This window comes from Nilaparvata lugens, chromosome 9 (assembly GCF_014356525.2).
Source record: "Nilaparvata lugens isolate BPH chromosome 9, ASM1435652v1, whole genome shotgun sequence".
Classification (NCBI taxonomy): Eukaryota; Metazoa; Arthropoda; class Insecta; order Hemiptera; family Delphacidae; genus Nilaparvata; species Nilaparvata lugens.
The window spans coordinates 21,819,815-21,847,363 of NC_052512.1; the positions used below are offsets into that span (position 1 = coordinate 21,819,815).

General features: G+C 34.5%; 1 protein-coding gene across 2 annotated transcripts in view; it reads left to right on the forward strand.

Moving 5' to 3' along the window:
• Positions 1-26,931, forward strand: part of LOC111059875 (MATH and LRR domain-containing protein PFE0570w-like) — an 82,633-nt gene extending 55,702 nt beyond the window's left edge. The window contains exons 3-5 of one of the 2 annotated variants that reach the window (XM_039435630.1): positions 1,985-2,140; positions 20,330-22,968; positions 23,098-26,931. In XM_039435630.1, the coding sequence (XP_039291564.1) occupies positions 1,985-2,140; positions 20,330-22,968; positions 23,098-25,755 (5,453 nt within the window). In that variant the 3' untranslated portion in view covers positions 25,756-26,931. Of the gene's footprint in view, positions 1-1,984; positions 2,141-20,329 lie in introns of both variants that reach the window. The other variant, XM_039435628.1, reaches the window with a different exon arrangement.
• Positions 26,932-27,549: the final 618 nt, after the last annotated feature.

Consider the following 27,549-nt stretch of genomic DNA (forward strand, 5'->3'; position numbering starts at 1 on the left):
AATAAGAACTCAATAAGAGATAAATAATTAAATATATTAAACAGTATTGTAATATTTATTATCTATACGAAATTTACTCATTAAAATAACCCAAGACCTTATTGGGGAGAACAGATTTATAAGCCCTTATTGTATAGAATGTCAAAAAGAGTATTCTCCCGAATAAGGGCTTTCAACATACATCCATATTATATTAAATTGAAAATGAAGTATCTTGAAATAAAATTTGTTTTTATTAAATTACAATAGAGAACATATTTTCAAAAGAATTAAAACCATTCATATTTCAACAATGTTAACCGAATGTTACAAGATATATGTATAAAAACTTTGGATCTTCATATCTCAGAATGATAGTTTTGAGTTACAGCCCTTATTGCACCTACCGTCTCAATTGCATGCCTCATTGAATGCTATTTTTATGCACTATTAAATAGGATGCAAAGAACTTATAAACAGATCGTCTGGGCGCCTAGGTGTCTTCTGGTTTTCTCGCGCTAAATTCCGGAAAGCGTTATATGATAATTAAATCTTGTGTAAGCATGATCTGATCAAATAAATAGTGTATCAGTGTGGATGTGCTTATGGTTTGGGACGTCGTTATAACTGCGCGAGGTCTACTGTTCACAGAACTACTAGTATTCAAAATGTATAATATAATGAGTTTTCATTTTTATTTATTTGAAAATCAGAAAAAATATAGATAGAACATATTCGCATTCAAAATACACACCAACAATGTCAACATCTAATTGGGATGCAAGATAATACGCAAAGTATTAAGAGTGCGCAAAGTAATACTTTGCGCATTAGAGCGGAAAAGTGATTCTTTGCGTTCTGTAATCAGTGCAGGAATGGTCACTTTTCAAGGTAACTGTAGGAAAAAGTAATTATACAATTAATCGATATGTTTTGACAGTAAAACAGAGTACATAACACTTGGAAAATTGGATGTTGTAAAAAATACAACACGCGACTGCTCGTGTGATTGAGTAGGGCGCGACTACCGGAAGGATATATAAACGTGTTTTTAGTTAATTTTATTGTTTTTCTGGTCAATTGTATCATATCATTTAGGGCCGCGGTTTCCAAGCTCGGGATTTAGCTAAGTTCTAGACTTCAAACAACTGGAGTCAGAAAATTGGCTTTCTGAAACGTATAGTCGCAGTTTTATGATAATCTTTATTTTCTCATTTCTATAATTGGGAAAGTTTTCTCTTGATGAAATGAGATATTCCTGAATAATTCAAAATAGCTGGAACTTTACACCATTTTCTCTTTTTTTTATTTTGTGATCAATTTTCTAGTTTTTCAAAATTTAATTTAAACGTTGATTGTGATAACCGTTTCGGAAATCCAATTTTCTGACTCCAGCTGTTTAAAGTCTAGAACTAAGCTAGATCCCGAGCCCAAAAATCGGCCCAAAATTTCAATACAGTACAGTCTGGGTTCTGTAACTTTGCCTAACGGCAGAGAGCAACTAGACTACAACACTACCCGTTCACAAACATCCAACATCTGTCGGGAGCTTCCTCCATTTATAGATCTAGGTACTCTGGAGCGTATTTATTTATTTTCAAATCACTTGAAAATGGCATTAATGTCCGAAACATGTGACAAAATAATTTTTAAGGATACTGAGATTCTTATTTTTATTTATATTAAAAGTAGCCCTAAAGAAAAAAGACAAGGTGGTTGTATGGTTTGGAGTACCTGCTCTTATTTCATTTTGTCTCTGATGAAAATGATTAAATATGATGGTATCTTGATCCATTCCGAACTGCGATGTATTAACACACTTTTCTCTATGTATTTGACTGCATGTCGTGTTAAATACATAGAGAAAAATTGTGAAAATGATTAATTGATAGCGATTTGGGTGCCATTAATCCCCATGTTTCTTTCCATTATTTTTTTTCAATTTGATGTTGTGAGAGCAATTTTCTGCGGAAACTAGAGCTTGAATGAATGTGATTGTTTTCAGATGTAGCCAACATAATGATCCCTCAGTGGAGCTTCAATATGATGCCTCTTTCTGTGAAGCCGCAGTTGTCTCCTATCATCATTGATCAACAAATTGCTGACAAATACAAAGTCAGCCGAGCAGCTCACATCGGCATACTTGAACAACCAAGAACAGGTAGCCATCAGTTGTAAACAGTAGGCTATGCAAAATAATTATAATTATAATAAAACTTGAATTAAAAAAAAAACACTTAGGCTCGATGCACATTTGCGACGCAAGCCAGTTGCGGAGTGGAGCAACTCTCTGTTGGCAGCCAATTTCAGTTCAGTGCACACTTGTGCGTATCGACAGCGTCTCACTGTCGAGCGACGTCAATTTGTACTCAGCAATTTTCGCGGCTTGGGCAACCTGGTCAGTAATCGTGATATAAAAGTTCTAATTTCGAATTTTCAAAGTTTTTTGTAATACCAGATGTCAGAGCAATTATTATAAAAATCACAATTATTGAAGGGATTAATTATTCATCGGCAGTAATAAATAATAAATAAATTAATTGGTTAATAACTAATATAGAGATAATGCAAATGAAGAACAAATAGTACAGCATTTTCAAAAAGACCTTTCACTTCTTTTTTAAATACAATAAACATCCAAAATTATAGAACCATTAAAAATTGAAAGCACTATAAATTCCAGGACTTACTCCCATCTCTAGGTGGAAATTCAAAATAAATGAACATCAGTGTTGACTTATTAAAAATATAATAATATGATCATTATAACATTAAAACCTAATGTTATGTTTTTATAATCAACAAATTAATGAACATTGTTTTAATAATCACATGTGGGATCAAATCTCCCACACTAGGGGAGACATGATTCATTTGTCAAAATTAAATAAAACATTTTTTTCTCATCATATAACAAATATTATACAATTTTAGCAGGAGGTCAGGATGCAGAAATGTATTCTGATTGTTGGAAAAAAATTGAAATGGATGGAGGACTTATAAAATTGCACTCAATTTTTTTTTTTAAATGGGATCAAGTCTCCCTACTCTCCCCTAACTATAAAAATAATTGTACGTCTGAGAAAATGAATAAATAGATATAAACTTGCAATCTTTCTATGAATTCAATCTTTCCTTACAATTTTTCTATGCTTCTACACTCCAGAGCAAAGCTCGATCGGTCCCCGGATATTTATAATTAAACTTGAATTTGAAAAAAAAAACACTTATGGAGTGAAAATGCACTTACATTGGTAGTGACGATCGTTTCGACCTGTTGTTGGTCATCATCAGACTGTAGGGATTTACTCTAATGTCAAGTTTATGTGTGGTAAGGGATGAAGGTGGAGGAATAGGTGGTGGTGGATGCTTTAGTAGGGCGGTAATTTTGAATTGTGGACTATTTTTTCAAAGAGTGTTTGGGAAGAGAAATTTATTTGAGCATTGAGGAGACTGTTGGGAAATTGTTTTGTGTGGTTGTAAATTTTGTATTGTTCCAATACATTGAGTTTTTGCTTTTTTGTGAGATGTGGAGGATTTCAAGATTGGTGGCTATGTCAGTGTATGTGTGGTCTGTTGATATAATATTGTCAGATTAATGGCTCTGATGTGCTCTTTGTATCTTGTTTGAAAGTCACGTCCAGTCTGTCTGATGTACAGTTTATTAAAGCCATTACATTTGAATTTGTAGATGCCTGGGTTGTTCGAATCTCTGTTTGGACATGTTATTTATTATCAAAATTTGGGAATGGAATAGTTTAGGGCCAAGCCTGTTGTTCCTTCCTTATCTTTTTTCATGATTTAATTGTAATTGTATTGCCGTGCTACCAATTTCTCCTAAATCGGTTGGATAGCAATTTTTTACCTATTAACCTAAGGAAAGTTATCGGCTCCAACGTAATAGATTCTTGATAAACTATGAATGGATCTATCGCCTATGAATGAGAAATCCAGTTTTCAGAGCAAACCAACTTATAATCTTCAGAAGAATTTTGGCAATATACTACACAAATACACAAAGAACAATACCTTACACACTTAAGCATCTAAAATCATTACGAGCTGAATACTTATCCACTTATGTAGTTGAAAAACCAATCGCTATAGGCTTGTAAACACAGGAAATAATTATAGACAAAAATAGAACACTATAAACTGTTCAAAACTCAATTTAAAACATTAAAAATTCACTTAAACAGAAAAATATTCAGAGAGCACAAAATTAGAACACACAGCCAGCCATCATTTTTAGAGAAGAAGCAAGCCTCCTAGCAAAGAGCAAAAGACACCTCAAACCAGTGACGACTTCACGGACACATCACCAAAAAATTATAAATTACAAGTTTAGAATTCACATTTTACATTTGTTCTCAATAAAACTTTATTTTGAAACTGTTATTTTAAATTTATATATCATTTCTATTTAAATAATCCATTTATCTGTTAATTCTGTCAACTCAGCCTCGGTGACACCATGGAACATGCAACACAATCATTTACGATAAATTCTCAGTCAGAAAGTTGTCCGTATATCGATTACTCTGATATTTACTATAAAGTTTTATAGATCTCGAATTGAAGATTCGATTCCAATCGAGAAAAAATGTAATATTACAAATACCCCTCTCTTGACATAAAAAATTTTACTGTTTGAAAATTTAAAGAAAAAAAATTACATTGACCCAAATGGAAATTGTTGAATTGTAAATTCGAGAACAGTAACAATTTTTTCGATAAAAACATTACATGTTGTCCTATAATATTGAAAATTATTATAAAAATTCATCAATAGCATTTGTTATATGTTTCCAAACAATATTTCAAAGTATAGAGTATCAAAATTACTTTTGATTTAGCTTTATAATTTAAAGGAAAATATCTCAACAGAAAGTTTAATATATAAAGAATAGTTTTTTGAAATTGCACATAAATTTAATAGATAGAAAAATTCAATTTTTATTGTATAAAAAAAATTTAGTATGTTGAGTAAAAAAATTATTATTATTTTTTTTTTAAATGAATTGATGAATTGTTACATTTAATTTTCACATAAAATTTCAATAAATCAAAAAATGTTCATTTCTTTCACTATTGATGCAGTTGATTTTATCGATGCAAATTTTGGAAAACAGTCCGTTATGGCACTCAGTATGATTTTCAGTTAAGTGTGACTCCAGTGTGATGACGTTAGTGTTGGGCTGAACGGAATACTCGTAGTGTTGGGCTGATACTTGTAGTCGACTGATGCATACCAAACTCGATACAGGTGACATCTCAGTTAGCATTGCCTCATGCTTATAGTAGATGGCTGCATACCAAACTCGATACAGGTGACATCTCAGTTAGCATTGCCTCATGTTTGTAGTAGACGGCTGCATACCAAACTCGATACAGAGTCACGTAAATTTTGTATCATATTTGTAATTATACAATGTACATTTCAGGCTTGAAATGACAATGTAATTTGTTTTTTGGAAAAGAGATAGACGCTGCATACAGGATTAACTTAGGTGAGGATTAATTTAGGTAAGGTTTGGTTTTTTGATATTTTCAGCTTTCAAGGTTTAGAGTTCTGCATACAGGAATAATTTAAGAGAGGATTTTTTTTTTGAATCAATTCTTTCATGATACTGTGACTGTTATTCTGAATTCAAAGTTGCGAACGTGAACATGGATGGCAATTACCTCCAGGTAATGTGGTAGTGTTGAAGTTACATGGTCAGCAATAAGCATTGGCATTGTCATTGGCGTATGCTTTGGTGTCGGCGTTGGCATTGGCATTGTCGTAGGCATTGGCATCAACACAGGCATCAGCGTAGTTATTGGCGTAGATATTGGCGTTGACATTGACATCAGAGCAGATATTGGCATTGATATTGGCATAGGCATCAGTGTAGATATTGGCGTAGTTATTGGTGTAGATATTGGCGTAGATATTGGCGTTGGTATTGGTGTAGGCATCAGCATAGATATTGGTGTAGTTATTGGTGTAGATATTGACATCAGAGCAGATATTGGCGTAGTTATTGGTGTAGATATTAGTGTAGATATTGACATCAGAGCAGATATTGGCGTAGTTATTGGTGTAGATATTAGTGTAGATATTGGCGTTGGTATTGGTGTAGGCATCAGCGTAGATATTGGTGTAGTTATTGGTGTAGATATTGACATCAGAGCAGATATTGGCGTAGTTATTGGTGTAGATATTAGTGTTGGTATTGGTGTAGGCATCAGCGTAGATATTGGTGTAGATATTCAATTGATGAGTCACACTAGTTCGAAAATCACCCAAATGTTCTTTACACTCTTCATGGAGTTCACTTGTTGCCGATTTCGAGATTCATGTGATAATTATTTCAATGTTAATGTCCATGCTGTACCTGTTATATTAAAATGCTTATAAACTAAAAGGAAAATTTTGATTAGGCTATGAATACAATCTAATACACATGAAAATTATTTCCAAGTATATAATCAATATAAAATGAAATTTGTTAACATCTTATTATACAGTCATCAATACATATATTGTGAAATTTGAAGACATCAATTACAAAATTTTAATAGAAAAAATAATTTCATTTTCATTTATTCACTGTTCAAATATTTTATAAAAAGCAAATTATTCAATATTATTAATCATCGTTTGTTGGATACTATAGTTTATTTCGACTTTTCAATGTTCTAAACACAAACTACATTTCATGACAAAACTTTACCATCAATCATTTGTAATATTACATTTTTTCTCGATTGGAATCGAATCTTCAATTCGAGATCTATAAAACTTTATAGTAAATATCAGAGTAATCGATATACGGACAACTTTTTGACTGAGAATTTATCGTAAATGATTGTGTTGCATGTTCCATGGTGTCACCGAGGCTGAGTTGACAGAATTAACAGATGAATGGATTATTTAAATAGAAATGATATATAAATTTAAAATAACAGTTTCAAAATAAAGTTTTATTGAGAACAAATGTAAAATGTGAATTCTAAACTTGTAATTTATAATTTTTTGGTGATGTGTCCGTGAAGTCGTCACTGGTTTGAGGTGTCTTTTGCTCTTTGCTAGGAAGCTTGCTTCTTCTCTAAAAAAGATGGCTGGCTGTGTGTTCTAATTTTGTGCTCACTGAATATTTTTCTGTTTAAGTGAATTTTTAATGTTTTAAATTGAGTTTTGAACAGTTTATAGTGTTCTATTTTTGTCTATAATTATTTCTTGTGTTTACAAGCCTATAGCGATTGTTTATTCAACTACATAAGTGGATAAGTATTCAGCTCGTAATGATTTTAGATGCTTAAGTGTGTAAGATATTGTTCTTTGTGGATTTGTGTAGTATATTGCCAAAATTCTTCTGAAGATTATAAGTTGGTTTGCTCTGGAAACTGGATTTCTCATTCATAGGTGATAGATCCATTCATAGTTCATCAAGAATCTATTACGTTGGAGCCGATAACTATCCTTAGGTTAATAGCTGAAAAATAGCTATCCAACCGATTTAGGAGAAATTGGTAGCACGGCAAATCATTAAACAAGAAATCATTCAAAGCATCAATAATATTTTGCTTCAAAGGCAATCAATATTCATAAGTAATCATCTGCATCTATGGCAAACAACATAAGTAATCAACACAAAAAAATATTATCTCATTACTTCCTCTCTAAGTCATAACCTTCTGGTCATTTCTTCTGACAGAATCCAAGGTCAGGGCAGTGGACTGTGAATGATAGTTGGTATTAATACCTACAAATAAATCTTTGAATTCTGTGCATAAAAATACTGATAGTGATAGCTTGAAGTGTGGTAAGTACGCCAATAAAAGACTAAATGAGTCAGCAAGATAAGATTTAATAATAATAAATGACAATAAGCTGTAGATAGTGCTCAACAAATAGAGTACATTAAAATATAGGCGGCAAAGGCCTTCAATAAATTAAATGTCAAGTTAGACATCAATTGAACAATTAATAGGCGTCAGTGGCCTCAGTGAATTAAATGTCATGATAGACATCAATAGTACAAAAGGAATAATAACAAATGACAATGAGCTGTAGATAGTGCTCAACAAATAGAGTACATTAAAATATAGGCGGCAAAGGCCTTCAATAAATTAAATGTCAAGTTAGACATCAATTGAACAATTAATAGGCGTCAGTGAATTAAATGTCAAGACAGACATCAATAGTACAATTAATAGGCGTCGGTGGCCTCAGTGAATTGAATGTCAAGATAGACATCAACAAAACAATTAATAGGCGTCAGTGGCCTCAGAATATCACTTGTAAAGCCAAGGGTAGCTGTCAAATCCAATGAATTAATAGGCGTCAGTGGCCTTAGTGAATTGAATGTCAAGATAGACATCAACAAAACAATTAATAGGCGTCAGTGGCCTCAGAATATCACTTGTAAAGCCAAGGGTAGCTGTCAAATCCAATGAATTAATAGGCGTCGGTGGCTTTAGTGAATTGAATGTCAAGATAGACATCAATAAAACCATTATGTAGTACATACATAAATGAAAATTGAATAGAACGATTTACGTAACCTGAATAAAATTTTGAAGAGGAGATGCAGCCAGGCAGACAGGCAATGAATCCGCAATACCCAAAGGAACAGGACATCAGCAAGCGACAATGTGATCTGGCCATGCAATGACAAGTATGGAAGCGTCCACCACAGCAGGCCAATCCCCCAGTGGAAATGTAGGCAGGAGCATGTAGAATCCCAAATGAATAATCCGACTTTCAAGTTGTGGAATTTTTAGAATGATTTCCCAACAGTAAAGATGATGAACTTGAAAGTTTGAGTTACACGAGGTGAAGCCAATTGTTAGAAGAATGGCAATTGAAGCCCACACGAGGTTGTGAACTTGACAAAGTTTATCAGCGTAAATATGCAAAGAAATCGATGAATAATTGAATCACAATTGAAGAACAGAATAAACGAATTAATTTGGAAGAATAATTCACTTTTAAAAACATTCCGTAGATCCGATGAATAGGGAAAAACGCCCACACGAGGTTCCAATTTTGACAAAGTTTATCAGAGTAAATGAGTGAAGAAATCAATGAATAATTGAATCACAATTGAAGAATAGAATAAATGAATTGATTTGAAAGAATAATTCACTCTTAAAAACGTTCCGTAGATCCTATGAATAGCGAAAAACGCCCACATGAGGTTGCACTTTTGACAAAGTTTATCAGAGTAAATGAGTGAAGAAATCGATGAATAATTGAATCACAATTGAAGAATAGAATAAATGAATTAATTTGAAAGAATAATTCACCTTTAAAAACGTTTCGTAGATCAGATGAATATGGATAAAAGGTTTAGACCGAGAGCATAGATGCACTCTCGACTAGGAACCATTGCAAAAGACAAGAAGACAGACCCACACTCAGCAACAAAAACGAAAACGGAAATGTCATCCACGAACATAACACGTTTACAAACGTTTGGTGAAAAAGTAACAAATATCTAGAAAGTAAGATGCCTAAAGACAAATTAAATTCCAAAAAATCGAATAGTACAAATATTAAAATTGAAACGACAAATAACACGACGAATAATATAGGAAACCAACTTGATAATTGCAGTGCCGTAGAACCGTGACTGTGACGTCACCGGACAGCGCAGACGGAAAATGACGACATGATGTCTACGTAGTAGCGGAACGAGTAACAAGTGGAACCGTTACAATAAATGCTTTGTCAGATTTTACATAAACTGGGCCCCTTGTGTCATACGGGGGTATGGCACAATAAGAAAAGGTAAGAAATATGTAAAATCTGGCAAGGCAATTGGAAATTGAAAACTGGGTCCCATGTGAGAACCAGGGGAAAAAACAATGAAACCTGAAAATACGAAATGAACCACAGAGCAAGGGGATTAACTAGAATCCTCATCAATGGGAAGAGGTGCTAAACTCGAAAAAGCTCTCTTAAAAGTGCCGGAGGGAGTGAGAACAGTGACAACTCGAACCTTGTCGTTCTTACCGGGATGAACTTCAGTAATGCGCGCCAGCTTCCAAGTGGACTGTGCGGAACCAGGATCCTTCAAGATGACAACCGTACCGACCTTCAAATTTTCATAATTGTTTAGCCATTTGCCCTTTTTCTGAAGAGTGGTTAAAAAAGAAGTATGAGATTTGGGGCCGCCTACACGAATGGAAATAGGACCGGCTTAATCCAAACCACAATTGTAAAAGGGAACATTAGCCTGAACGCGGGCCGCTGGTAAACTACCCATGATTTGCTCAGAACGAAGAGCCGAAAAGCGAAAACACATTATGCAATGCCACAATACACTTTTGATGGTGCGACGGGTGGAGGGAAACCAAAATCGTTGTCTTACACTGGCCATGGTGGCCTGCACACCAGCATGACTTAGACGACGATGGTGAGCAACAATCAATGCACGAGTGAATTTGTGATTGCTGGGCAACAATATTTGATGTTTATAATCAAAGGAAGCATTTGCATTCTGCAAACGTCCACCAACTCTGAGCAGTGAATCTGAGTGAATGAATGGTGACAAGGCTTTAATAGAGCTATTAGGCAATAGCTCCTGATTTTGATGCAATGCTTTAAGTTCAGCAGAGAAGGCTTCTTCTTGAATGGATTTGAAGATACAATTTTCAGCTTCTAAAATTTCAGAGACAGCTAATTGACCAAAGCGCGGAGCGACTGAATTTTGTTTCCTACAATTATGAATGAACCGTAGAACATATGCTGTTGTACAAACAATTTTGTGATAGGTGGAGCAACTATTAATTATGCCTGAGATAACATCATTATGAGAAGAAGTGGTAGCTAATACCTGAACTGATTGAGAACTGATTTCCTGAACTGATACCTGAACTGATTTCTCTAACTGATGAGAGACATCATTTGAAGTTAGAAAATTTGACATGACCCCACGGGGAGCGGCCACAGGTGAAGCGGGGAGGCACGAACGAGGTGCTGCAATAGGACGAATAGCTCTACAAGAACCAAATATGACCCAACCTAGACTGGTTTTCTGAAGAATGGGAGCGTTTTGAGCTAGATATAATTTACCAGGCTGAAGTATAGATGCAAATATGCTAGCACCAAGTAACAAATCTACAGGCTTAGGCTGATCAAACAATGGATCCGCTAATTTGAGTTCAACAGGAATTGAAATTTTAGAAAGATCAATGTTCACACTAGGAACATTAGATGATATGCTATCAACTACAATACAATTTTCTTCAGCCGACCACGAACGATCAGATGGAGACAAGCAAACTGAATGAGAAATAGATGATTTGGTCTTATTCTCACCTACACTATGAATCAAAGTGTCAGAATACAAAGTAACAAGTGACAATTTTTCAGCCAACTTAGTTGACATCAAATTACAATCAGAGCAAGAATCTAAAAGCATGGTTGCTTTAATAAATTCCCCACTAGAAGATTGAACCAAAACTTAGGCAGTAGGTAACAAAGCGACAGTTGATTGCTGTTGCAAACACAGTGACGAGGTGGAGCTCATTGTGACATGAGAGTTCTTCTGAGGCTGTTCTGCATGAGAAACAGCTTGCTTAGTTGTTTCCGCATTCTGAACCATGACAGAATTCAAAATTGCATTCTTACCCTTGGAGGGAGCAAAAGATTGAGAATGAATAACATTTGAAGTTACCTTATCCTTAGAAGTAGGCTGAGTGTCTCGTGATTGAGGATACAACCTATGAAGAACAGTGTGGTGACTCTTGCCACAAAGTGTACACGATTTGTCCGAACAAACATGATTGGGTGTGAAAGGCTTGAGGCAATTATAACATAACCTTTTGTCACGGACAGCATTCCAACGATCAGTAACCTGCAACTTCAATAATTCATTACAACAATTTGGAAAATGACCAACAGAATTACAAAAACTACAAGGTGACATAGGAGAGGTAGTAACCTGCATCCTAGCTTGAACATTCGATTGATTTTGATTGAACTTCAGCTTGCTATGAGCACCAACCGAGTTGGATGTACCTTGCTGTACATTTCCTTGATGATGGTTAGCTGAGCTTGAAGCAACAGCTTCCATGATTTTGCATTGTGATTCCAAAAAATTCCAAAATTTATCAATGGTGGGAATGTTGTGTATACCAACACTCTTTTCCCATTCTCAAACAGTAGCAGTATCCAACTGCAACAACATTTTGTGCATGTACAATAAGTCCTTGATTTGGACTCCAAGTTGAAGCGCTTCGAGCGCAGTAATGTGGGACTTGCAAAAGTCAATGAATGCCCGTAATGATTGCGGACAGTTACGTTTTATGGTAGGAGGAGATTCAATTGCTGTGACGTGCCTGGCAGCAATTAATCTCTTATTGTCATACCTCTCCCTTAAGAGGTTCCATGCAAGCTGAAAACCATTTTCGTCAGCTTCAATGTGTTCCACTCTAGCAAGAGCTTCACCACTGAGTGATTGACGAAGATAGAAAAATTTCAATGAGTCATTAATATTATCCTGATTACCAATAATATTGGTAAAAGCACTTGAGAATGCTTGCCATTTTGAAAGCTCCCCATTGAAGCGTGGAAGTGGAATCTGAGGCAACTGAAAATTTGCCAAATGTGAGTTTTGAGATGTTGGCCGCTGGGAAGCACCAGCAGTGGCCTCATTGTTGTGTTGTCTGCTTTCAAAAGCAGTTAATGCAGCGTTTGCCTTAGAGGTAATGGAGATAAACTTATTAAGTATTTCAAAATGAGTTGAAGTGTCTTGTGCTTGCAACTCTGAATTCCATAACTGTTCATGAATCTTATCATACTTAATTCTGAGCGAACCTAGTTCGTTTTTGACAGTCAACAATTGATAATAAGTGGCTTCAGTGTCCACAACATAATCGCTATAGTTGGTTATGAACCAATCTATTTCGTGGTGTAAATTGTCTCTTGCATTGGAAAGAGCAGAAGGCTCAGGAAGTGAATCTTCCTCATGATCGGACATGCTTAAAAACTAACAGAAAAACCTGAGTGAACGAAACGATACTACACTGTAGCAATGCAATTGCTGCGCCAATAAGCAACTTTGGGCGCTGGTCCAGTATGCAGAGAGGCACGCCTGTGCGCTTGAGGCGCGTTGTATCAAGCTTGCTGTGTGGCAAGTCAAGTAGCGAGCTCGCAAGGCGGTGTAGTTTGCCGTGTGCTGTTTTCTCAATGCACAATAGCTGTCTGTGACCAGTTCAGTGCGGTTCAGTCTCTCAGGGTACAAGATAGTTGATAGCTGGTGCATACACATTGCAGCGTGCTTTGAGTTGCAGCCAGTACTGAAAATTTGAAACAAGTGTGTGATTGCTTAATATTAAACAATATAAACATACAAAGGTACAATGGAATAAAATATACTCTAGAGTGGGACCTAATCATTGGCGTCAAGCTAGACTATTAGGCACACGGTCACTGAAACCCTAAGGTTCAATGGACCAAGAAATGAGTAATAAAAATTAACAATTATCCTAGGTAAACACTGGATCAAAAATAAACAGGCTGGAGGACCAATTTTTATCCAATTGGTCCAATTAACAATTATCCTAGGTAAACAATGGATCAAAAAATCTGGCCCGGATGAACCAATTTTTATGACAGAATCCAAGGTCAGGGCAGTGGACTGTGAATGATAGTTGGTATTAATACCTACAAATAAATCTTTGAATTCTGTGCATAAAAATACTGATAGTGATAGCTTGAAGTGTGGTAAGTACGCCAATAAAAGACTAAATGAGTCAACAAGATAAGATTTAATAATAATAAAATAATAATAGGCAGATGGCCACATACAAAAAACAATTATAAGAAGACTGAGTTGAAAAATATTGGGAAAATTACAACATGTGATGAAACGTTAGAGAAATACAAAATTTAAATGAGATTAGGTCAATGACATTAATGACCATTGAAGCCTGACAATAATCAAAAAGGTAATATTAATGATACCTGAATTGCGAATATAAATTGAGTGCTATAATGAAAAAGCTACTGCTGCAAAATTCAATCTTAATGAATTACAAGAGGAATAATAATAAATGACAATGATTTACAAAAGGAATAATAATAAATGACAATAAGCTGTAGATAGTGCTCAACAAATAGAGTACATTAAAATATAGGCGGCAAAGGCCTTCAATAAATTAAATGTCAAGTTAGACATCAATTGAACAATTAATAGGCGTCAGTGGCCTCAGTGAATTAAATGTCAAGATAGACATCAATAGTACAAAAGGAATAATAACGAATGACAATGAGCTGTAGATAGTGCTCAACAAATAGAGTACATTAAAATATAGGCGGCAAAGGCCTTCAATAAAGTAAATGTCAAGTTAGACATCAATTGAACAATTAATAGGCGTCAGTGGCCTCAGTGAATTAAATGTCAAGACAGACATCAATAGTACAATTAATAGGCGTCGGTGGCCTCAGTGAATTGAATGTCAAGATAGACATCAACAAAACAATTAATAGGCGTCAGTGGCCTCAGAATATCACTTGTAAAGCCAAGGGTAGCTGTCAAATCCAATGAATTAATAGGCGTCAGTGGCCTTAGTGAATTGAATGTCAAGATAGACATCAACAAAACAATTAATAGGCGTCAGTGGCCTCAGAATATCACTTGTAAAGCAAAGGGTAGCTGTCAAATCCAATGAATTAATAGGCGTCAGTGGCCTTAGTGAATTGAATGTCAAGATAGACATCAATAAAACCATTATGTAGTACATACGTAAATGAAAATTGAATAGAACGATTTACGTAACCTGAATAAAATTTTGAAGAGGAGATGCAGCCAGGCAGAAAGGCAATGAATCCGCAATACCCAAAGGAACAGGACATCAGCAAGCGACGATGTGATCTGGCCATGCGATGACAAGAATGGAAGCATCCACCACAGCAGGCCAATCCCCCAGTGGAAATGTAGGCAGGAGCATGTAGAATCCCAAATGAATAATCCGACTTTCAAGTTGTGGAATTTTTAGAATGATTTCCAAACGGTAAAGATGATGAACTTGAAAGTTTGAGTTACACAAGGTGAAGCCAATTGTTAGAAGAATGGCAATTGAAGCCCACACGAGGTTGTGAACTTGACAAAGTTCATCAGTGTAAATATGTGAAGAAATCGATGAATAATTGAATCACAATTGAAGAACAGAATAAACGAATTAATTTGGAAGAATAATTCACTTTTAAAAACGTTCCGTAGATCCGATGAATAGTGAAAAACGCCCACACGAGGTTGCAATTTTGACAAAGTTTATCAGAGTAAATGAGTGAAGAAATCGATGAATAATTGAATCACAATTGAAGAATAGAATAAATGAATTAATTTGAAAGAATAATTCACTTTTAAAAACGTTCCGTAGATCCGATGAATAGCGAAAAACGCCCACACGAGGTTGCAATTTTGACAAAGTTTATCAGAGTAAATGAGTGAAGAAATCAATGAATAATTGAATCACAATTGAAGAATAGAATGAATGAATTAATTTGGAAGAATAATTCACCTTTAAAAACGTTCCGTAGATCCGATAAATAGCAAAAAACGCCCACACGAGGTTGCAATTTTGACAAAGTTTATCAGAGTAAATGAGTGAAGAAATCGATGAATAATTGAATCACAATTGAAGAATAGAATAAATGAATTAATTTGAAAGAATAATCCACCTTTAAAAACGTTTCGTAGATCAGATGAATATGGATAAAAGGTTTAGACCGAGAGCGTAGATGCACTCTCGACTAGGAACCATTGCAAAAGACAAGAAGACAGACCCACGCTCAGCAACAAAAACGAAAACGGAAATGTCATCCACGAACATAACACGTTTACAAACGTTTGGTGAAAAAGTAACAAATATCTAGTAAGTAAGATGCCTAAAGACAAATTAAATTCCAAAAAATCGAATAGTACAAATATTAAAATTGAAACGACAAATAACACGACGAATAATATAGGAAACCAACTTGATAATAGCAGTGCCGTAGAACCGTGACTGTGACGTCACCGGACAGCGCAGACGGAAAATGATGACATGATGTCTACGTAGTAGTGGAACGAGTAACAAGTGGAACCGTTACAATAAATGCTTTGTCAGATTTTACACTTCTTTAGGCAATAATGGTTTTCCATCTCAAAAAACAATCACATACCAGCAAAACTCTAATCAACAAACCCCACTAAAAATTCTACATACACTCCAGCATCCATTTCAAGTGATAATCAATCATATCAAAATTTATAGAATAAACAGTTTTTTTTTTTAAATTTGGAAAAAGACATCAATTACAGAAACTTTAGTGAAATTTTAACCTTTAACTCATTTCAATTAATAATATGACAAGACGTTTTTATTTAATGAAAACATTATTATTCAAGTTAACTTTCATCAATACATCTCATATATATGGTGACACAATTCATTAATACCTTCAAATTTTGAAGTTTTATCATTATAACAAAAGAATTTATACATAAGATTAAATTTCAGCATGTTCTAAATTGAACCATTTATTTTTTAAATAAATTCAGAATTTGAAAACTGTATAATAAGTACAAACATTTCAATATTACAATACAAAGATGATCAAGATGGATAATGGGTAAATAAGTTCCCTAAAAAATACAAACAAGAGAAAAAGAAAATTGGGTAAATAAATTTCCTAAATAATACAAGGAAGAGAAAGATTAATTAGAGCCTATCCTACATGTCAGTACTGAACTTTCATAAGGAAGTATATTTAATAAAATATACTACTATGGAATTTTGTAGATTCCAAGTATGACTCTAATTTGTTATAATTGTGAGCTATCACTCCCACAAAAACAACTGGTGAAGGAAAAAATATGTTGACTATTGTGACTGGGTGGAGAGTTCCTAGATGTCTGTAAGGCAATGTGATAGCAGACTCTAGTATCGGACCACAAAAACAAAAGTATGCAAAAGTTTTTACAAACATTTGATGTTGCAGTCTTAAAGTTTTTATATCGCAAACAAGTAGGTCAGATAATCGAGTCCAGCCATATGTGGTTCACGCCCACACCTCTAAAAGAATCACACCTACTTGTCTACCAAAAATCCAAAGTATTGGACAGCAAAAAAAAAATAAAATGCAAAATGGGTTAAAAGCCCAGAAGAAAACTATAACCTGATTACATATGGCTTATGGCACGATATGCAATGAAAGATGAGAAAATGGGACATAATTTGCTCTGAAAAACCTAAATACCTAATATGATACTTGACAAGAAAAAATAGACATAATTAAAATATGTAATACATGATGAAAAAATATACCGCAAGCAAACAATTATTTACACTACAATGGATAGATTTTAGAAAAGTTAAGTTTTATCAACAATTTAAAGATTAGGAAAATAAGCTACTATTTCAACATTCAATATTATTTCAGAAAAAATACAAATTTAAATGACTATGGACAAGATTGGTTAAGATATGCATCATAGAAGAATTTTACTGAACATTACACAAAGACAGGAAAGAATCGAAATTTGAAAAGATTAAGGGCCAAGAAAAATAGACTACAGGAAAGAAAAAAGACACAATTATGGACTCTTACCATACACTGCGTAGCGATTATGCTATTCTGAATCCTGGCATAACACAGGATTCCTAATCATTGTGTGCTGGGGAGTACCCTTTCATCATGTAATTCACAGTCATCATCTTGTAAATAAGCAACTTGAAACAACCTTTGAATACTAACACATCAATGGAGACTTTGTGCTTTGTTTTCTTCAAGAACATGATTTTATACATGGATTCATTTGTTTCAACAAAGCCATTTTGCTTACAAAAGTCAGTCATGTTCACTAGATAATGCTTTGCATACACCTTTTCAATTTTCAGTTGAAAGTTGAATTCATCAACTTGATTCAAAGCAAGATTGATTTTGTTTACATTGTTCCTAACCTCTACAGAAACCTGTCTCATGTAAACATTCACTTTATTTACTGTTTTCCTAACATTCAATTTGGCAATACTACTTTCTTTACTGTTGACTTTCAATAAAGACAACTCCCTACCTACTACATTACTCAATTCTACTATCTCACTAGGATTTACTTTTTTAATAACAGTAACTAGGCCTACATTATCTGAAACTTGAACTAATTGACCTTGCATCTCAACACTACTATCATCCTGCTTCAATTTGTTTTCATCTTCATGACTATCAATCAATGTCTCATGTGCATCTTTCAATAGAAGGTTTATACTAACCTGCTCTAGTCTAATGCTAGCAAATTCTTGCTTCATATCATCAAACCTAGCATTTTGATCTTGTTTCAAATTATCAATCTTAGCATTTTGCTCATCATACCTTTGTGTTAAGAACGCTATAAGATTCAGATCATTTTTAATGTTTGCCATTTTGTAATATGCACTGATATCTATTCATTAAAACTTGACCACTCCAGAACTGACCTCCCATTCAGCAGTATACCATTCATAATTCATCAAGATATCTATCCTACCAATAATTTTTTATAACCAGGGATATATTTTGTAGTTTGAGTCCCACACCAGGGGTAACATTTGCCGTGCTACCAATTTCTCCTAAATCGGTTGGATGGCAATTTTTTACCTATTAACCTAAGGAAAGTTATCGGCTCCAATGTAATAGATTCTTGATAAACTATGAATGGATCTATCGCCTATGAATGAGAAATCCAGTTTTCAGAGCAAACCAACTTATAATCTTCAGAAGAATTTTGGCAATATACTACACAAATACACAAAGAACAATACCTTACACACTTAAGCATCTAAAATCATTACGAGCTAAATACTTATCCACTTATGTAGTTGAAAAAACAATGGCTATAGGCTTGTAAACACAAGAAATAATTATAGACAAAAATAGAACACTATAAACTGTTCAAAACTCAATTTAAAACATTAAAAATTCACTTAAACAGAAAAATATTCAGAGAGCACAAAATTAGAACACACAGCCAGCCATCATTTTTAGAGAAGAAGCAAGCCTCCTAGCAAAGAGCAAAAGACACCTCAAACCAGTGACGACTTCACGGACACGTCACCAAAAAATTATAAATTACAAGTTTAGAATTCACATTTTACATTTGTTCTCAATAAAACTTTATTTTGAAACTGTTATTTTAAATTTATATATCATCTCTATTTAAATAATCCATGTATCTGTTAATTCTGTCAACTCAGCCTCGGTGACACCATGGAACATGCAACACAATCATTTACGATAAATTCTCAGTCAAAAAGTTGTCCATATATCGATTACTCTGATATTTACTATAAAGTTTTATAGATCTCGAATTGAAGATTCGATTCCAATCGAGAAAAAATGTAATGTTACAGTATAAATGAATGAATGTATAAATGGTATAGTTTTGGGCCAAGCCTATTGTTCCTTCCTTATCATATTTTCATAATTTAATTGTAATTGTATAAACGAATAAATGAATGAATGTATAAATGAATAATAATTAATGAATAAATATATCACATCAGATATACCGGTATCAAATATCCTCTATAGAAAGCAAGGAATAGAATCAGCAAAGCTGTTATATTATTAGGCTACTGCACTTCCATTATAACATGGACCTCACTATAGCACAGTACCCTCGTATTTCAAACCTTCTGAGCTCGCGATTCAGCTAAGTTCTAGACTTTAAACAGCTGGAGTCAGGAAATTGGCTTCCCGAAACGGGGCGTAGTCCCAGTTTTCATGGTACCTACCTAATCTTTATTTTCTCATTTCTATAATTGGAAACGTCTTTCCTTGACGAAATAAAACATTCCTAAATAAATCGAAATAGCTGAAACGTTACACCATTTTCTCTTTATTTTATTTTTTGTTCAATTTTCTAGTTTTTCGAAATTTAATTCAAATGTGGACTGCGACTACGTCCCGTTTTGGAAAGCCATTTTTCTGACTCCAGCCTAGAACTTGGCTGAATCCTTAGCTCGGAAACCAGCACGCAGTAGCCTACTTTGTAGCATCCCTCTTCTCAAAACTGTAGTTTCATTTTTCTGTCAGATACCGTGATTAAATTTGAAGGTCCCTTATGGTCTTATCAACTATAGATGCTTCAAGACCACAAAGCCAGTTCTATCACCTTACCAATCCAGTTTTAAAAGTACAAAACGTAAACTATATACAATAGTAGATTGAAATCAGTCAAATACATTGATGAGGAGTAATTTGACATGACTTTTTTAGTATTCAAAACACTTTATTCTATAGGGATTGTTTTTGTCACATCAAATGGAATTGTATCATCAAATGTTTATAGATGTATTCTTTTTATTTAATTCATTGTAATTTTTCCAGAATCACCAAGGGGAAATTCCAGTGAACAGCAATTAGGAAGTGGTAATGGAAACGCTCCAACATCAGAGATGGTCCGACCCCCCTCTACTTCAACCCCTCTTCTCCGCCCTCCAATCTTAGTGCTACCTGATGTGACACCTTCAGCACCTGGCAACTTCTCTTCCTCTCCATCCTTACTGCAACTGAATCAGCAACCGAATCTCAACAGAACATTCCAAACAGTGGTAAACCTGCGTTGCCCTCTTCCTAGTAATTATATCTATCCAATGTATGACCACTTTATCAATGGAGTTGTGCCGTCATATAGCTGTATGTTTTGTTTGTTCCGTTGCACTGATCAGTCAACCATGGAAGGGCACATTAGATTGCACATCGACAAAAATATCCCTTATATTTGTGGCCTTTGCAATTTGGGATTCGATCAGCTGGATTCGTTGGAGCAACATCTTAACCAGCACATGTACGAAATACTGAAATGTGGAAAATGTGATTTTGAATGTTTACCAGTTCTTGATATGATTTCTCACATGTTGAAACATCGAAACATTGGTGAAAATGACAAAACAACCCAGGATAAATGCAGGGTATGTACTGGTAACATGAATGTCACGCCTTCCAGTGATGAACAAATTCAGTTTTCATGTGATAAGTGTGGCCGCGTGTATCCCAATCAAGCACAATTGATTCAGCATGCAAAAGAAAGCCACAACCTCACAGACAGTTCGCAGATCTGTTGCATTTTCTGTGGCTTCAAGACATCAAGAAGGCGTGAACTGGATATTCACATCAGGAAACATTACATGCGCAAGTCATTCTACTGTGCAGTTTGTGAATATCAGTGTGCCGAGCTGAGACAAATGGATGCACATATCAAGCAGCATACCAATTGGAACATGCGTGTCTGCAAGTGTGGTTACAAAACTAACGATGCACTTGCTTTTGAAAGACATCTTAATCAGCTCAAAATGGATAGTAATTTACATGAGCAAAAGGATATGGGATATGGCTCTTTCTTCAGAAGATCATTCAATGATGAAGATTATGATGATAATGAAGAAGATTATAATGACAATGCTGATGAGGAAAATAAATTTTCCAACAAATCAATGAGAACAAAGCCTTTAGAAAAAAATATGAAGGTTGTTGAGAAACGCTTTTATTCTGGAGGGGATATTCGGACGATGGTAGACCATTCTGGTGAAATTGAACATAATTCAGGGAAGAGTGCAAAAAGTCGCAATAGCAGCTCGAGAAATGCAGAAAACGATGTGGTTAACATTGAAAGTACTAAGACTGCAAACAATGTTGACAAATATTCTAAAAATACTGTTGACAGCACAATAAAGAATCCAGACAATGGTTCTGACCAAACTGCTAACATCACTGAGAACACTGACACCCATACTGACAACAGTTCTAACATTATCAGCAACAGTTTTGAAAATACTGCAAACTGTTCAAGCGTAACTGCTGAAAGCTCCAGCAACACTTCCAATCCTACTAGCAATACTAAAAACATTGCTAACAGCTCCTACATTAGTGACAACACTTCCAACAACAACACTAAAAACTCTGATATAGCTAAGAATTCTAAGGACACTGCAATCTTCAATGAGAAAACTGCAGAAAGCACTGTAAGAATTCTGAGCAACTCTGGGGAGGATGATAACAGCACTGAGAAAACTGTGACTACTTTAGACCAAAAATTGAGTCATCCCAACGTGATTGTGGAAGCAGTAGAAGAAAATGACAACGATATAAGTATTGTTTATGAAAACGTGGTGAAATTCGTGGCTATTACTGAAAAAGCTATTGATAGGATTGTAGGTGATGGCAATAGGCCTAGTAATGGAGACTTGGGGAAAGAAGGAAATGAAACTACTGATGATACAAAGAATAAAATACGTGGGACTGTGAATAAGGTAGGTGGTTATGAAAAAACGATGAATAACACAGTTGTTGATCTGAGCATTACTGATGAAAATTATCCCAATTTGACAATGAAGAATTCTTACAAGATCATTGATAAAAATAGTTATGTCGTTGAGATTGAACAACTTGGAGATGATGATGAACAGGAGCGGAAAAAAATTGAACAAAACACTGATTGTATCATAGAAATTGAAGAAAATGATGATTGTAAAATTGTTGAGGAGAAGGATTTTGAGAGAAATACAAATGAAGTTGAGATTGAGGAGAATATCAAAAGTGATAGCCATCTTGTCAAGAAAATTGAAAAACCCATCAGTGATGTTGATAGTAGAATCAATAAAGAAAATACAAATCTTGATGGGAACATTGAAGCAGTTATCAGTGGTATTGGGATTGAAGTAATCATAAGTAGTAATCCAGAACACATTGAGAAAACTATTGATGAAATTGGTATTGATGTAAATAGTGATTGCAAGCTTGGTGAGGAATCAGCAGTGAACAATTTTGACAGGAGTATAGTGAGAGATATCAATAACGTTGAAATTGAAGAAAATGATAATACTTCCTCAAAAATGACTCGTGATAATGATCAGCATGTTGACAAGAGTATGAATAAAGTTTTGGTTGAAGAAAATGGTGATTGTGGGGATGTTGATTGGACAGAACATCATGACGAAGATATTAATAAAAATATCAAAGATACTAAGGTTGAAGCCAATGTAGATGATAATGATCATGCTAAAGAGTCACAGAAGAATGAATATGATGATGAGAATTCTCTTAAATTAGAACTATGTAGTAATGATGGTCATGAGAAAAATATCAAAGATACTAAGGTTGAAGCCAATATGAATGATAATGATCATGTTAAAGAGTCACAGAAAAATGAATATGATGATGATGAGAATTCTCTTAAAATGGAGCCATGTTGTAATGATGATCATGTTGGAAGAATCTTTGAGGAAAATAATGGTGTTCCTGTAGTTTTTTTGAGTGAAGAAGAACATGCTGATGATTCCATGAAAGGTTTTCACGAGGAAAATTCCAATGTTATTGAATTCGGAGCAGATAATGATTGTGAGGATGTTGAAGAGTCAGTGAAAAATGTTGTGATGTCTGATGATCAGGAAAATATAGATGATTTCGAACTAAAAAGAAACATTGGGAGTGAAAAGTGTGATGAAGTTGGGAAAAATCCAATAGATGTTGAAGATGAAACAGATAATGTTGTTGAACATGTTGAGCCATCAATTGACAAGGATATTGAGGCAAGTATTTCCAATTTTGATGAAAAAAATACAAGAACATCTTCAGACAAAACAATGGAATGCTTTCAGAACAAGATGGAGGATATTGTTCAGGATATTGAAACTGAAGCGGATAGTATGAATTATAATGGTGATAAACATGGTGACAGACAAGGAGAAACGTTTCAGAAAAACATGAACAAAAATGTTGTTGCTATCGAGTCTGAAGAAACACAAAGAATGATCACAGGTAGAGAATGGGCCATCAGTAGTGTAAAGCATTCAAACAAACACACTGACTTTGTTACATCAAATGTGGAACTTACTGATATAAATAATTTAAGAATAATGGTGAAAATAGATCTGAATAAGCTCATCAAGTTAGGTACAATCGAGGCTTATATGAATAGGAAAAAATTTTCTGTGAAAATACCATCAATAAATGTTGAAGGGGATATAGTGGCTGAAATGCGAAGTACTACTTCAAGACAATATTCAAGTCAAGCTAAAATAGAGGGTGGAGGTATACTGAGTGTCAGCAAACTGGCTGATAATACTGGGGAAAAAACGACAAAAAAGAATCCAGACAATGTTCGGTTGAGAGTTACCAGTGTTAAACATGCTAAAACTGCTCAACTGCCAAGAAAGAGTTCGCATAAAGTCAGTTCAACAAGAACCGACAACAAGTCAGTACAACAAGAAGCATCTTTAGTCAAACTACCGAAGCAAATTGGGAACAGAGTTGTAGGCTCATCAACAATGAAAAGTGGTAAAACTATTGTTGATAAGATAACAAACCGAAAACATCTGGTCAAAACATTGGTTACTGATTTTGAAAAATCAGCAACAGACAATGTGGTCAAATATGGAAAAGATAAAGCTAAGAATAGCTCATCTAAAGATTCTTTGGAATTAGCTACAAGAAATTATAAGCAGTCAGTACAGAATGTAGAATGTACAGCTGGAACATCCTTAATTTCAAATTTTGACAAATCATCCATGAAACGTTCAGCCACAGGCAGAAAGTCACAAGAACCCTCAAGTTCAAGTTATACAAAATATGTTTCAAAAAATGAAAATTTGACTAAACATGGAGCTAAAAGATCCTTTGCTCACAAATCATTCACTGAAAAACCAGACCAAAATGTGAATTCAGCAAAACATGGAGCTGAGAAGAAATCAAGCACATATTTTGACAATACATCTATGAATGGTGTAGTCAATACAAAAATTTCAACTATACTTGGTAGAAAGAGAGCTTCTTCTTTTGAAAATGATTCAGCAATGTCCAATTGGAAGCGGATGAGATATTTTGATATCAAGAATACCCCAGTTGAAATAAATGCTAGAAGATTGTCAGTTGATACTGTTGAACAAGTTAAGAGCAGATCTTCAGAAATAAGTCAAAACAATAATGTATGTGAAGGGACAAGAAAAAAGTATCACGTTGGTAACACTGCCAGAAATTTGAGACAAAGAGATGACGAATCAGATCAAATGAGTTCAAGTGAAGATTCAAGTGAACATTTACAAAAGTTCTCTCAGAAAACTGCAATAGATTACATATTCAAATCAGCCCAGCGAAAAGCTAAATATTTAGCTAAACCGAAAATTCAAGAACAAGAAAAAATGAAGGCAAACTTCTCCACGGATAGTCCTATTTCTTGGAAAAGAGCAAAAGAAGATTCATCGATGAATAAGAAAGACTGTAGTTTTTTTAAATATGAAAAAGAGGTAGGGCAACAAAATTCTAACAAAACATCAAAAACAATTGAGGAGGATAAAGTAATTGAAAAGTTAAATCAAGAGAATGGAGTCAACTCCACTAAACCAAGTCCTGGAATAATTTTACAATCGGAAAATGGAGAATTTGCCATGGAATACACAGGAGAAACTGATGTGTTAATAAGGAACGAGACTACTTGGAGGTATGAAGGGGTGACGAAAAATACCTCATCCAGTGCTGATCAAGCAAGACAGCCCTCAATATTTGACAAAATGTTCCCTGCAGAATTTGACAATTCAAAATCGTATGCCTATGTTACTTGTTTAACAGACTCGGGGAAATTAATAACAAAATCTGCAGGCGAATGTAAAGAAGCTGGAGTTTATGATCACAGTCATGATGAGGAAAGAACTGCACTTTTCTTATGTGCACTGCCCTACAAAACAATTATACCCAACTCCATTAAAATTGTGAGAAAACAGACTGATAACAATTCAGAGTGGATAATAATCCTTTATTGAATTTATTTTCAGTCTCAATTGAAACTTCCAATCCATCCTATCATGCATCATAGGTCGGAAGGTTGTTCTACATTGAATGAAATCCTGAAACCTTGTATCTTGGGATTGATATTTTTAGTAGCCTACCGTGTTGTCATTAATTAGTTGAAAATGTTATAGATGTTCACTGGCATCTGTGGCTCAAAATGTTAAAAAAAATTGTGTGGCAATCAGTATCTGAAGCCGTAATTCCATATTGATGAAGCCTATCCTATTGATCAAATCTACAACACTCATCAGTTGATTGCATCTGAAATCATAAAGCAGGATTAGCTGCTGCTATAGCTGAGAGAGTAGAACAACTTTGTTTGAACAGAACAACTATCAAATTCTAAAAAGTAAGTTGCACTATTAAATAAAAAATATAATAACGCACATAGTTCGTTTAAGAGGATATTTTGAGAAACTACATGATTGTATCAGTTATTTTTCTACATAATCTCCTTTAATTTCAAAACATTTTTGGTATCGTGGTATAAGTTTTTTTAATTCAGTGTCATACCATTCTGCCTCCAAACTGGTTAGCCATGTCGGAACTTCATGTATGAGATTCCCTTCGTTCGCAAAGTGTCTTCCCCCAAGGTGTTGTTTCAGCTATGGAATCAGATGCGAAAGTCGCTTGAAGCCTGATCAGGGGAGTATGGTGGAGTAAGTGGTAGCTCCATAGTGGTTTGATCGCAACTGACAAATAAGTCATGGCGGCCTCTTAGGAATTCTACAGTGCTATCACAACACCCAGACAAAAGTCCACTGCGAATGCCAGACGTATCCTGCCAACTGCGCGGATATAAAAAACTAGTGCAACTTACTTTTGAGATGACCAGAGTAACATAATAATTGTTGATGATGTTATTGAAATTATTAATTTCTATGAAGATATAATGAAAGCATGGGCCTGAATTAAATGATTTTGGGTCCTGTGATTCAGTGAATGGTCAAATCAATTGAATTCCATTGCGCGACGGAGCACTTGAGCAGCGTCTTTTCAATGTTATGTAATTTGTCCTTAGATTACTTTGATAATATTGCTATTACAATTCATTTGATGGATTTTTCTACCTTGAGTAGAACAAACTCTTTACTCACTTGTGTTGAAATCAACTGAAGCTACACTAAATTAAATTGAAATTTTTGGTAGCCTCTGACTTTGAACATTAATACTTCTGATTCTGATGCCATATTAATTCGATAAATAATATTTAAGTACGGTAATTTTTAAACGCAATATTGCAATATTGTTAAACTGCTTAGAATGAGTCCAACACTACAGAAGTCTGCTTTGATTTTGAAAACTATTTTCATCCAAAGCACATACACATAGCTGGCTACATTCAAAGCTAATGAGTATAGCTCATCAACTAGGAGCCAGTAAAAGCAGCCAGTAAGCTTTATCTACCAAGTGACAGACAATTAACTTTCCACAATTTTTCATATACGGTATTTAGAAAAAAAAATAATTTGCAACGCCTGAATAACATGAGATACTCCAGTAAAAAAGAATAATCATAAAATAAATTCATCCTACATTAGGCAACAAACTGTTGTCCCACTTATGTAAATCAAATAAATAAAAGATCTCGCACATTGATAAATGCATTGCCATTTTTATGTATGGTGCAGTACTAGTTTTTATACATGTTAATAGTTACAAGCTAATATTTATATATTGGATGTTTACCTCAATTGATAAGATATTTTTCATAAAAGTCAATCTTTCTCAACACTCATTCCATTAGTAACTTACCACCATAATAT